A 14715-nucleotide genomic window follows, 5' to 3' on the forward strand; every position below is an offset into this window, starting at 1 on the left:
AAGGAGCACCAAGATCTTTGCCATCTGTCCTCTGACTGATGACCAACCTAGGAACTGATCTGAGTAAAGAGCATGCTATCATTCTGGAAGGTTTCCCCCCACCCAAAATTTTATTTTTAAGTAAGGCTCATAACATGGCTTTACCATTGCCAGCTCTTCCTAAGTTTCTGCAGAAACACATTCAGATAAGCAGATTCATTTGTGAGCTTTTAAGGTGTGTTTTATATCCAAGTTTAAAATCGATCTTCAATTAACATGTATCATGTCCTTAGCTCTAAGTTCGCAGTAGCACTTTTAGGCAAGTAAGCCCAGAAAACAATAGCTCAGGGACTTAAATTTTTAAAGGAAACAGAAACACAAACACTGGGTCAATATTTTCATTTCATAGCACTTCATCTCATTTACCTAGGAAACATCTTTGTTACTGCCATTTCAGTTGTTGATCTGGTGACACATATGATTTTAATTAAGGTTCTGGATTTTAAGACTCTCTAGGGGCGCCTGGGTGGCTCAGTTGGTTAAGCATCTGACTTCGGCTCAGGTCATGATCTTGCGATTTGTGGGTTCAAGCCCCACATCAGGCTCTGTGCTGACAGTTCAGAGCCTGGAGCCTGCTTCAGATTCTATGTCTCCCTCTCTCTCTCTGCCCCTCCCCCATTCATTCCCTCCCTCCCTCCCTCTCTCTTCTCTCTGTCTCTAAAATAAACTTAAAAAGACTCTCTGGCAAGGTCTATTTTTCCTCATTGAGAATCTAAAATATATATTTAATGAAAATTAGAGGTCAACTTTGAATTAATCCTACTGGTCCTTATCAAATGCTCAGCTGAGACTGTTGGCATATGAGTGAGTTAAGTCAACAGAATGTTTTCCTGAGTGTGCTTTTTGGATCACTAGTTCCCCAGGATATTAACAGGCTTGACTCAAAAATAGTTTACTAATGCAAGTATAAAGTTATCTAAGTTATTATATCATAGGATTTCTCCGTGCTTGTAACATGCTCACACACACTGCGGATCTAAAGGAACACAAAGTGCTTCCACAACTTATATACACCCTACTAACCCTTTATTGTGGGGTATCTCAAAAGGTTTTGATCCCTAGAGCATATGTTGGAATGGATCATACTCATTTTTCTATTTGCCCTAAGCTCTTTTACTATACTAAGTTATATCACCAAGTATCTGTACACCTAAACACTTTAAAAGTTTTGGCTGAATTGCAACTTCCCCACATACCATAAATTTCACTGTTAATTTCCACACCAAAAAATTGTTTTGTCTTCTGCAAAGATCACTACTCTACCAAGTTATTCAGTAGAATTTATGTAAAAAGAAAAAAAAAGCAAACAAAAAAAAAAACAGTTACATGATTGATGCCCCTTACAAATTAACACACATACCAAAAAAAGCTGGTCTTTCCTGAACAAGTGAGGAGCTTCTTTTTGCCTAATAATCATGCTACTACAATCCCTATCTCCCTCTTTGTCTTGGCTACAGAAGGCTTAGGATTTAGGCTAATGCTACTCCCTAATAATTATCTAAGGTACACTTGTGATAGTCCCTTCCTTTTTCCATATGATTTTTTTTTACTTCAGATTTTATGTCTGAAGCTCTTCAGCACATAGATTTCTATTACACATTAAGACCTTTCATTAAAGTAGGTAAGGCTGTCTCTACTCAGCCCCGTGCCGCTTTCTCCAAGGCAGCCCTGCCCTCTCTAGAAATAGCACTTAGGTCAGTTAAATCACTGTTCCTTCTACATATCAGAAGATCAGGGTACGTTCAGTCCTAGGAGGAGTCCCATGCCCTTTTTCCATTCTGGTAGCAGTTAAATACTCACCTGTGGGTATTCTGGATATGTATGAATCATGAAGTGCAAATTCTCCCTAGCCAATAAGAAGGGAATTTCCACATGAAAATCTAAAAAGGAAGATCACTTTTTCTACTCTCATGGTTAAACAGAGATCACACTGCCTGATAAAAGTTCTACCAGACTATGAAGAATATTCACAACATGCAACCATTTCTCTGAGAAAAGGCAGTGTTTGAAAATATGAAGAGTTATAACAATATGATTTTTCCATGAACACTTTTTAAAAAGCGAGCTATAAATGAGGGGTGGAAAGGAATAATTACTTTGACCACCAAATCAGAAGCCAGCACTTCCTTCGCCCCTTGGATCTGGGCACCTGCTGCTCTGTAGTGATCATCAGAAAACTTGGAAGCTTCGCCAGCACCCGATTCCACGACAACACTAAAACCCTGCTTGACCAAGGCCTGAACACCAGCAGGAGACAATGCCACCCGTTTCTCATTTTGGAAAATCTCCTTGGGGACGCCAACAGTCAGTTGCTTATATGGGATTCCTACAAAGTGAGGGGAAGAAAGAAAGAAAGAAAGAAAGAAAGAAAGAAAGAAAGAAAGAAAGAAAGAAAGAAAGAAGAAGGAAGGAAAGAGAGAGAGAGAGAGAGAGAGAGAGAAAGGGGGAAAGAGAAAAAGAAAGAGAGAAAGAAATGAAGAAAGAAAAGGAGAAAAGAATGGGAGAGGGAAAGAGAGAGAGAAAAAGAAAGAAAAAGAAAAATTAATTCAGAAAAAACATAAAAACAATGTTTTAATAACAGTTCAAAAAATGAAAATGGGCAGTCTGTTCAAAATATACTGAACACACAAGTTGCTGCTCAAAATAATATTCCTGATTCATAATCATAATTGAGTTTTTTGAATAATGGGAAATATTTATGCCCACTCTCTTAAATTCCAAATATTTCATTTAACCAAATAGCTCTCTTCAAGGCACATGACTAGATTATTCTTAGGAAAAAAATGGGTTGAGAGATCAATCAAAATGCTAACTCCACTCTTCAAACTAATCCTCTGGGATTTATGGTCTCCTTGTCCTCACCTTTAAGGAAGACAGAACTAATTAGCTGTTTTGAAGAACAACCCTATACTAAACACATTGTTGGCTACACTCAAAGTTTTCTTCCTGGCAATTTGGCCACAGGCAATTCCTCACAGATTTCCAAGTGTTGTATCCTGAGACCCTACATTCTTGGCCACAGCGAATAAGACCAAGGATCAACAGCTGGGTCAAAGATAATAGTCTATAGGCCAGAGAGTCCCTGAGATGACTTACATAGGAACTGCCCAAGGACACTCTATGTTGGCCAGTGATGACCCAACCCATTCAGGTACTCTGAGTGTCTGAATGCAAGACCCACAGAAAAGGACAGGGGGAGTAAAGGGTACAAAAGCTATTTGTAAGCAGCCATGAGGTTAAAGGTAGACAAAGGGAGGTCTACAGCAACAGTAGCAGAAACATCAGTAGTGGCGAGAGAAAGAGGAAAGATGAGCCATAGCTATGGAATCCAGAATACCATTCCACTTTTCCTAGAAGTAGATGAGGGGTTTCCTAGGCTTCTGTACTTCCCAAGAATACACCCAATAAACCCTCATCACAAAATAGGACCTTGATGCAATCCTGTTCCTTGTAACCCAAAAGAGCCTGTATAAAATACATAAAGTATTTATATATGGCTCTGAACAATTTTAGCTAAAGTTGCTTCTGTTGTTTTATTCAACGTGCAGGCACAAATAGACTTTTCTTTTAAAAAAAATCTGTTTCTGTATGTTGTACCAAAGTTCAGGAAATCTACTCTAGCAACCTAAACTCTGAAAATACATAATAAAAAAACAAATTATCTCTACAGAGTAACAATATTGAGGCCTTAGAGAAAGTAAGTCAACCTAAAAATACCTGCATTCAAACAGAGTCTTAAACCCCATACTCCATTAGCAGTAATAACTAAAAGTAAGCCAAAGGCAAACATGTGGTGAACCTTAACCTCTGTTTGAAGGAGAGGGAGGAAAATAATAGAAAGCTGGAAAATATTCCAGATTGATGTGCAAAGTTAAATCACATAAACATCTGGAGTTCACTTATCTGACAAGGTCAAATTACCTAGGCCCTATATACAGTAAGTCAAAGAAGCCACCAAAGACAAATGAAGTCCCATCAAACAGGTTCGGGAGCCAACGTGAAAGGCCAAATATGAAACAATTTGAGCATGAAAAAGAATAATTAATTGCAATGTAATAAAATACATCTGAGGATGTTAAAATGCAGGAGTTCATTATGATACTCAAAAAATAAATATTTTTTAAAAGCTTCATTGGCCAACCTTAGCGGGTGTGTGATAAGCAGAATAATGGTATTCCATAGGTGTCCACACTTTTAATCCTCAGAACCTATGAATGTGTCAGGATACACAGCAAAGGAGAATTAAGGTAGCAGATGGAATTAGAGTTGCTAATCAAATGACCTTGAAATAAGGATTAGCCTGGATTATCTGGGTGGGCTGACTGTACTCACAAGGGTCCTTAAGTGTGAGAGAAGAAGGCAGAAGAGCCAGAGTCAAATAGTAGTCTGAAGATGCTATGCTGCTGGCTTTGAAGATGGAAGAAGGGGCCACGAGCCAAAGAATATAAGCAGTTTCCAAAAGCTGGACAAGGGAAGGAAACAGACCACCCTTAAAGTCTCCAGAAGGAATACAGACAGCCCCACCGACACCTTGATGTGAACCTAGTGAGAGCCATTCTAGACTTTGGCCTCCAGCAGTGTAAGATAATAAATTCGTGTATGTATGAAGTTGTGTTACCTTGTTACAGCTGAATAGAAAACTAATACTTTAAGAAAACCAAGAGATTATTACCAAAACTATAAAGAATGGGACAGAACCAAACATTTATCCCACCTTACCACTACAACCTCAGGGTAACTAAATAACAGAGGGAAAGTTTTTCTTTATAGAAAAATTCTAGCTAATAAATGAAGATAAAATGATAGTGTATCACCATTTCAAACCCCCTCCCCATAAAACCATGGATTTAGTTGTTGATCATTAAATGGCTGTTATAGCCTTTGAGTGAAAAACTGATGGGAGCTCCATAATGGATGAATATCAACATCTAAACTCACTGATCAATTTTCCTGACGAAATGCCACAGATAGTACACAGCATCCACCTATGAAGTATTCTTGTCAAAAAAAAAACAAAAACAAAAACAAACCTGAGTCTAACCAAGCCTCTAGGTCTAGCTAAATGGTACAGAAAACACAAGGAACAGAGAAACTGGTTAAATAATATGAAGGGAATTCATTCAGCCAAACCCAGAATGTGAGAAATTCTACAGGGCAACAACTACATTCTTCAAGAAATAAAGAAAAAAGAAAAAAAAAAGGAGAACAGAGATCAAAAAAGACCTGAGAGATACAGTATGCAAATACAACATGTGGACCCTGTTTGGATCATTATTTGGATAAGACAACTGTAAAAACAGAAACTGAAAAAATACGAATACTGACTGGAATTACTTTTCATGCTTTGCAATGTGGTAATGAAATTGCGGTTATGTATTTTTTAAAATAGAATCCCTATCTTTTAGAGATAAAAAGTAATTATCTGGGAAATAGTCAAGAACTACAAATTAAAAGTCTCCTGCATAGTCAATATAGAGATCTTGATGTCCATGCTTTTACTCACAAGGAAAATTTTCATGTCCTCAGTGCAGTTACTTACTTTTATCTTAGACACAATTTTATCATGCTTGGATAAGCTGGCTTTCTAAAACACCTAAAATAAAAATCTGAAGAGGGATGCCTGGGTGGCTCAGTTGGTTGAGGATCCAACTTTGGCTCCGGTCGTGATCTCGCAGTTCGTGAGTTCAAGTCCCGCATCAGGCTCTGTGCTGACAGCTCAGAGCCTGAAGCCTGCTTCGGATTCTGTGTCTCCCTCTCTCTTTGCCCTTCCCTCACTTGCACTCTGTCTCTCTGTCTCTGTGTGTGTCTCTCTCTCTCTCAAAAACTAAATAAACATAAAAAATATAAATAAAAAAATAAAAATAAATAGAAATAAATCTGAAGATAAAGTTGAGGGCTCTCAGGGACAGGTACCCTGCCAACAGTCACTTGTCACATGAGAACAAGAAAAGAGGCTGTGAAATCTATTAAAGACAAACATAACTCAAAAAGCATAGCAGTGTAGGGATTCTGATTGCCCAGAGTCCTGCAAACTTAAATTAAAAAGAAGGGCATTATTCTATGTGGCAAAGACAGGTATCTATCCTAGTCTTCCACCTGAATAACAGAATGCCAATTTTAGTTGAGTTTGTCCCCATCTGGAATAAAGGACCTCTTTTGTGTCCAAGTCTCCCTTACAGCTAAATAATTGCCGCCTGTCTGAGTTTTTGCCAATGAGGTACAGAGAGCTATGAGGGTCATTGCACAAAATGCATAATAAAGGGATCTCCCTCAGCTTAGGGAGCTCTCATTTAGCCTCTCCTTCTGACCTGCGCACAAGAACAGACGTGAGTGGGGACCCTAGCAGGGAACACCTTGTAGGCTACTCAAAGACTTCAGCTCTTCCTCTGCATGAGCTAGGACACTGGTGGCAAATTCTGAGTAGAAGAGTGCCATGATCTTTCATTTTAAAAAGACGATGCTTTTGTGTATAGAACAGACTGTCGTGGGGGCAGAGGCAGAAAGCATAGAGAGCACTTAGGAGACTAGCACAGCAGTCCAGGGGACAGATGATGGTGGCTCGGAACAGGACGATAACAGTGGCGATGATGAGAACAGACCCTGGATACAAGGTAGAGCTAACCCATACCTACTATAAAGACCAAGATGACTCCAGGGTTTCTGACCTGAGCAACTGAGATGAAGCTGTCATTCAGTAAATCGAGAAGCAGTACTACAAATTAATTGATACACTCAGTTGTTAGTTCCTCAGCATAGATGAGCCATATACAGTACAATTCCTCAAAAAAGACAAGGAAAAAGGAAGAGCTGCTAAGACAAATGGTTACTATGAGCAATAGTTTCCCGGATACAACTCAACTGGTTTATCATTTCTCTTGTTCTATTTTATTTTCTTCTCTATTAGCACTGACAGTCAGAAACTTCTATACATGGAAAATATTTTTAAAAGCACTCATTAGGGTTGTTTTTTTTTTTTTTTAACGAAAAATGATGACTCACCAACACCAGGCTATAAAACTGCATCGCTTTTCCTTTTATCAATCATCAGGAGATCTGTTAGCTCCTACAACTTGAAGGTTTGATCTATATACACTGAAGTGAGACTTTACCTGGTTTGGCAGGGGCTTTACACCACAGTGCCTGATGAGTATGAAATGTTCGTAAAAAATCCTTCTTCCCGGGTATAATCTTACAGGACCCCAAATTGCTACGTAAAGGACACGAACAGCCAGTCACCACGGTTTTCAGTAGGTTCGCCATGTTCATATGAGCTCCCAACTTCCTGAATCCCAAATTTCCTTGAGGGTAAATCACTAAGAAGAAAGAAAATAAAATATTTATATGCCAAGAAAAACATACTTTGTCATTTGAACATCAAAAAATTTTTTTAAAAAATACTAATTCAAAGAGCTTGGAATATAACAGCTGTATGTGGGCATCTACAGTGAATTTTATTTGCCAAGTCCTTTACTTAGAGAAGATGCTTCAAAAGTTTGTTTCCAATTCATATATTTAAAACTCGGAATCCATTCTCCCACTTAAAACTGTGGTTATAAACTCACTATTCAATTCCAAGCCTTGGTCACCTTAATTGATCCTTAATGTAGCAGGGAAGCTAAAAAAGAAAATTGCTATAGAGTCCAATCACATCTTACATGAAAGTTATCTTCTAAGTCTGCATGCGCAGCAAAAATTGCATAGTCACCCTTGGATTTCCCTTAAATTGTCTATAATGCTGTATAGTACAATAGCAACTTGTTTAGCTACAAATGTTGTACAGAAAACACTGGCAACCTATTCAGTGCAGCAAGATGCTTATCCTGTAAGACCCCCTGAATTGAGCCTGAGTGAACATGAGATTCGTGTCTGCCAAGTGCTCATCTCAAGAAAATTAAGCATGTGTGGGATATGACTCCAATTTTAAAAAAGAAGAATGTCAATATCACATAGGTTTGTGCTTGTAGATATGGAACTAGGAACTCTTCCATCAGTGGTTCTCACAAGCGGCCACTTTGCACCAGCTCTAACTGGGCTGGATGGAGGATCACTGACCTTTGCTGTTACTGACCTAAGCTTCAGTGGCAACCTCCATTGTTCTCCATGGCAGATCCCCAGGGGTGCATGGAAGGCACGCCCACCATCCCCTTGATTCTCAGAGTTCCCCCATCCTTCTTTTCTTTCCTTCAAAATCAGGAAGCAGAAGATTTGGAACTCTCAAGTCAAATTCAGCTGACTCCACCAACTACACTTTTAGGCTCTGCCCCATCATGTGGGCCCTCAGGAGGCCCAGCACCCAATCCCAGCAGTTCCATGAACATTCTTCCAGTCTCCAGAGGAAGAAGGGTCTAGTTCACTCAGAGCTGCTGCCACAACTCCCTGAAGCAACTTCTTACAAATACCAGAAAGCAACACAGGGGATGGAAATCCTTAATCCAGATGGTGCTTATTCTTAAAATGACCTTTAATTCAACAAACACATATAGAGGGCTGAGTTTCAGAGTCACAGTCATTAGAAGCATCTGTGGAATCACACTGGAATAGATCACATGCTCTGAGATAAGAAAAGTCAACAAGTAATAACACTACAGAGTAAGGCAAGTCCAAAGTTCTTTGAGGGATCAAAGGAGATTATGTCCTCCTACAGAGCTCAGAAAAAGAAAAAAAACACATTTGAGATAGAGAGAGTAATATGAAAAAAGCTAAGGAAGAGGAAGTATGCAAGATGGGTTCAGGCATGCAATCAAAAATGTATAATAATGCTTTGCACTTGAACAGGTTTTTAGATTTTCAGTGTTTCCACATGTCATTTCATTTCAATCCCAAGCACCCCTGAATCCCATAAATACACTCCTCATTTATTCATGGGTCACTTCTGGGTTGTTCATGGTTGAAAACAGAGAGCCAAAAATTCGAAACTCAGCCACATATTCAAAACAGTCACTGAATCTATGCCAACAACCAAGGGAGATACAAAGATATATAAAAGGTAATTCTTGCCTTAGGGGAGATTTGTCCTACCATTACCAATGACCTAGTCTTATCTCCGCCTCCCCATTCACTCTAGTTTCTCTTCTTAGATCATCCCAGCTCCCCAACAACCACTGTTCTCATGGGGCTGATGAGGTTTACCCAGACCTCACCAGGGAGAGAACAAAGCTAGATATAATAGAGCCTGTGTATTGTCTAAGTTGGCCACTTCACTCCCTGAATCTCTCTGCACCTCAGTCTGCTCATATATAAAAGCACAAGAAAGTTTGTTTGTAGGGCCCCATTAGGCTCTAAAACATTTATGAATAGATTTTACAATGTTTTAAAGCAGAAGTCCTGTTTCGGGCCATCTGGAAAAACAGCCTTGCCTACTTGGAAAATGGTAATTTGATGTTGAATAGATCCCTGGCATCAGATGGCAATTAAGGCAGAGGACTTCAGAGGCCAATTTCGCCCCAAAATTCCAATTTATTTAAGTTATAAACATGTAAGACAGTGAACAGAAAGTAGTTTTATTGGTAAGGCACCAATTAGCTCAGTTAAGTGTCTGCCTTCAGCTCAGGTCATCATCTCACGTTTCTTGAGCTCAAACCCCATATCGGGCTCTCTACCGTCAGCACAGAGCATGCTTCAGAGCCTCTGTTCCCCCTCCCCCTCCCCCGCTCCTGTCCCACTCATACTCTATCTTAAAAATAAATTTAAAAAAGGCACCTGGGTGGCTCAGTCAGTTAAGCGTCTGACTTCGGCTCAGGTCATGATCTCACAGCTCATGAGTTTAAGCCAGGTGTCAGGCTTTGTGCTGACAGCTTAGAGCCTGGAGCCTGCTTCCGATTCTGTGTTTCCCTCTTTCTTTGCCCCTCCCCTGCTCACACTGTGTGTCTCTCTCTCCTTCAAAAATAAATAAACATTAAAAAGTAAATAAACAAATAATGTTTAAGAAAGTAGTTTATTGGCAAGAACAGTCCCTATCGCTAAGACTAAATTAAATACAAATGACCCTGAAATATATTCAGAGAATATTTGAATGTCCCCTATCATTATTTTAAAGCTATTTTATTCATGTGCTTCTATGGCTTTGAAGCAATGGGGGAAAGCTTTACAACTCAAAACTGAAAAAAAAATTTAGTATACCACTCATACAGCAGTGTAATGTAAGTTATTTGGGCAACTATCTCCCCTAATAGGTACTAAAACTCTTGAGGGCAAGCACGTCAGAATGATGACAGCCTAGGAGGCTAACAAGGTGAACTGTGGGTTGCAAGCCCTCATTCTGCAATTATTAGCTGTGTCCTTGGCAAGTCAGTCACTTACCTTCTCTGAACCTGATTTTCTCATCTTTAAAATGATAATAGCACCTGTGTTATATAGGGTTGTTGTAAGGAGTAAAAGGACACAATATCTTTATTGCTATTACTACTCACTTTGTTATTACCTCCGGCCTGGCGCTTTGCACAAAGGAGGAGAACAAGTACTTTTTAACTGAATGAATAAATAACTAGGACTAGGTAACCTGAAACCTGCGTGTCTATAAAAACACATTCTTTCTCCAGAGTTTCAGGAAATTTCCTTCAAAAACGAAATGCTGTGTAGCCTTGCGGAAGATTGATTCCATCAGCAAAGGTAAACAGCTTAGCACATTGCTGATAAAAAAGTAGTCCTAAACTGTCCATTTAATAAAAAAATTTTTTAAAGCCAGGTTTGCAAATAAAAGGTGTGCAACAGAGAAAAGGGGAATATTTTTTCTTCTTTAATTTTTTTATAGTTTCAGATTTTTACTTAAATTCCAGTTAGGTAACATATAGTGTAATATTAGTTTCAGAAGTAAAATTTAGTGATTCATCACTTACATATAACACCCAGTGCTCACCACAACAAGTGCCCTCCTTAATCCCCATTACCCATTTAACCCATCCCCCCTCCAGCAAACCTCAGTTTGTTCTCTATAGTTAATAATCCAGTTAAGAAATGGGCAGAAGTGGGACACATGGGTGGCTCAGTTGGCTAAGCGAGGGACTCTTGGTTTCCGTTCAGGTCATGAGTTGGAGCCCCAGCACGAGATCTGTTTGGGATTCTCTCTCTCTCTCAAAATAAATAAACATTTTAAAAATGGCAGAAGACATGAACATTTTTAAAGAGGGAAGCACTTTAATAAAAGCATGCAAACACCATGGGAAGAGTCTGTCCTAAAAGACTCCTTATAAAGAGATCGCTTTAGGACTGCCCTGCACCACAGGGCGAATAAAGGACGCCTGCCACCGTAAACAAGTTACGTTTTTAAAGCGAAACATACCAACCAAGGACACAATACCCTACAGAAGCTTAGACTGGCAGGCAGCGTGACCTCGCCCAAACCCACCGGTCCCGCCCCTCCTTGGGCAACTACACTACAGCTTGGCTGGCATCTGCGCGGGACCGCTATTTATAACCTTCCCTGGAAGCCTATTGGCCCCGGTCGCTTTACAGTCATTCCTCCTCCGGGGTTCAGATCAGCTCTGCCCCCACTGCTGTCTCCTCCCGGTCGCCAGCCCGGGCCCCTCTCTCTGCCTGGATGAAGTTTGCTCAGACCACCAACCCTCACAGACATACACACTCACAACTTTCGCTCGCCACCTCCTAAGTCTCCAAACGATCGCCGACCCTGAATTCCCTCAAGGTTCAAGCACAATTTCGGGGCGTCCAGCTACCACCTCTCTGGGCGCACCCTCTATGGAAAGTCCTCTATGACCTCCCCCCTCCTCCCATTTTGCCGGTCGAAATGACCCCGTAGGACTCCTGCTGTCCTCCCAAAGCTCCAAGACCTGCACCTACACAGCTGCCGCCTCGTTCCCTGCCCTCTGCAAGGACCCAGTTTCCCAACCACCCGCCCGCTCCCTTCCACGTCGCCCCGGCAAAAGACAAGGAATGGGGCCCTCAAGGCACGGTTCTCCTTCCGGACCCCAGCCTCTGGCCTGCGGGCGCCCGGGTGCACCCCACATCCAGGTCCCTACCGACCCCGCCCCCTTCTCCCTGACAGGTCTCCTACCCTGCGGGGGCCCGGACCATCCCCAACAGCCCCGCGCCCCCTCCCCAGCTGTGCCCCAAACGCGCGCCAGGACTGCCCGCGCCGCGCGGCTCACCTTGGCTGGGAGGCAGGGCGGCCGGGCAGCGCGCCGCGAGGGAAGCCGCGCTGGCAGCCCCGGGCTCGGGCCCCGCGGAGCTGCGCCTCCAACCCGGAAGAACAGCCCCAACCCGGCAGCGGCGGAGGCCACGTGACGGCGGCGCAGCCCCCCAACCCCCACCCCCAAGCCCCCTCCTCCGCCCGGAGCCCCCTCCCCACCAGGCCCTTATGCCCTCCGGGCCCCCAGAGCCTACCGCCCTCCCTCCGGACAAGAAAGCGACCGCACCAAACGCCCCCTTAGCGCGCCAAGGCTAGTTACCCCAAAGGGCCCTCCACTCCTGGGTGGCAACCAAAACCTCTTTGTCTTGGGCTCGACCCGAGGCCCCCTGCCCCGCCTCCGCGCCTTCCCTCGGCGCGTCCTTGTCAATCAAACCTGGAGCCCAACGCGGCCGCTGAAGTTTTCAAGGCTACATTTGCTCTCTCCCCTGGAGAGCCAGTTACAATCCCAAGTGTGATTTCCTCTCTAGTGTCCCACCAGAGCAAGTAAGAGGGTAATATAATTCCACTTTGGTACCTTTCCTCTAGCACTCTAGGAAAAATCAGAACTTCTGTAACAGAAGAGGACCAAAAGGAAAGTGGGAGGAGGCCAAGGGGTGGTGAAGGGCGGGAATGAGGGCGTTGTTGTTCCTTTTTGCCGGGAGAGGTGGAGTTAAATTCCTCGGAAACGATGTCAAGGCCCGAAAATTAACACACGTCTACGTATTCGTCTTCCCCCGATGGGCCCAGAGAAAGCCGTGTGCTGCTGGTAGTATTAATATCCAACGGCTAGAGAGCGTCTTTGGTGGACCTTAAGTGTCTTGAGAAGGCCTAAGTTGACTTCAGCAAAACATGAGCCTATTTGTTCTTTGAGCATAGTTGTTAGTCTGCAGGTGTTTTCTGATTGAAAGTGGGAAGAATAAAATTTACAGTATAAAATGGTTCACTTGCCCAAAGCTGAATCATCATTAAGTGTCAGCATGGTCACTGCATTTTACTTTAAGTGAAATATTTGAGATTGGCAAAACAGATATTCCTTTAGAAAGAAAGGAAGGAAGGAAGGAAGGAAGGAAGGAAGGAAGGAAGGAAGGAAGGAAGGAAGGAAGGAAGGAAGGAAGAAAGAAAGAAAGTTCAGAGAAACCCTTCCTTTAAGAACATCTCTTGTGTTTAACCAGCATAAAAGGTCATTCAACTAATGGACTTTCACTGACATCCAGAGGATGTCAAGGGAAAACACTGCCCCACTTGTGAAAGAGCTCACAGACAGGAAACGACACAAGCCCCATGTTTTAAAAACTATAATGAACTGTGATAAATGCAACCATAGAAACAGGTTCCAGATACTGTAGATTCAATGAGGCAGAAGTAACTGATAAGGATTAAAACTAAGCCCCTTTCACGATATATGTAAGTCAAATCATTATGCTATACACCTTAAATATATACAGTACTGTATGTTAATTATATCTTGCGGCGCCCCGGTGGCTCAGTCAGTTGAGTGTCCGACTTCAGCTCAGGTCATGATCTCATGGTTCATGAGTTCAAGCCCCACGTGAGGCTCCGTGCTGACAGCTCAGAGCTTGGAGCCTGCTTAGGATTCTGTGTCTCCCTCTCCCTCCGCCCCTCCACCACTTTCTCTCTCTCTCTCTGTCTCAAAAATAAAATAAACATAAAAAAAATTAAAAAAGAAAAAAATAATTATATCTCAATAAAACTGGGGGGAAAAACTAAAACTGGAGGGAAAAAAAACCCACTTGCTTTAAAACCTGAGGGCGGAGTGCCTGGTGGCTCAATCCAATCCTGCTCTTGGTTTTCTGCTCAGGTCATGATCTCCTAGTTTGGTTTGGGAGTTGGAGCCGCCTTGGGCTCCAGGCTGACAATGTGAAACCTGGTTGGAATTCTCTCTTGCTCCATCTATCACTCACTCCCTCTCCCTTGCTTGCACACACTCTCTCTCTCAAAATAAATAAATAAATAAACACTGGGGGCAGGGGTTTGCTGCTTTTCTCTTTCAAGGCTTAAAAATCAGTGGTTCCCAGGGGTGCCTGGGTGGCTCTGTCGGTTAAGCGGCTGACTTCGGCTCAGGTCATGATCTCACGGTCCGGTCCGTGAATTCGAGCCCTGCGTCGGGCTCTGTGCTGACAGCTCAGAGCCTGGAGCCTGTTTCAGATTCTGTGTCTCCCTCTCTCTCTGCCCCTCCCCTGTTCATGCTCTGTCTCTCTCTGTCTAAATAAACGTTAAAAAAAATTAAAACAAAAAATCAGTGGTTCCCAGATGGGGACAATTTTATCCCACCATGTCTGGAGACATTTTGATTGTCACAACTGCAAAGGGGAGGCATCTAATGGGTAGAGACCAGGGATGCTGCTAACCACCCTTCATTACACAGGACAGCCCCTTACAACAAAGAATTATCTGGCCCCAAACATCAATAGTGCTAAGACTGAGAAACCCTGGCTTAAATAAATGCTCAATGTGTTATTCAATTTCATCTTCTTATGATTATAGCACATTGGAAGAAATCCAAGGAGGACATACCACTTCTCACTTTTTCT

At 42.3% G+C, this 14715-nt stretch overlaps 1 protein-coding gene across 1 annotated transcript in view; it reads right to left on the bottom strand.

Annotated features, from left to right (window-relative positions):
* NNT (nicotinamide nucleotide transhydrogenase) overlaps window positions 1–12798 on the bottom strand; it is a 94746-nt gene extending 81948 nt beyond the window's left edge. Inside the window, 3 exon segments of the mRNA XM_030330247.1 lie at window positions 2136–2365; window positions 7149–7352; window positions 12699–12798. Coding sequence (XP_030186107.1) covers window positions 2136–2365; window positions 7149–7305 — 387 coding nt within the window. The 5' untranslated portion in view covers window positions 7306–7352; window positions 12699–12798.
* Window positions 12799–14715: the final 1917 nt, after the last annotated feature.

The sequence above is a fragment of the Lynx canadensis genome, chromosome A1 (assembly GCF_007474595.2).
Source record: "Lynx canadensis isolate LIC74 chromosome A1, mLynCan4.pri.v2, whole genome shotgun sequence".
Classification (NCBI taxonomy): domain Eukaryota; kingdom Metazoa; phylum Chordata; class Mammalia; order Carnivora; family Felidae; genus Lynx; species Lynx canadensis.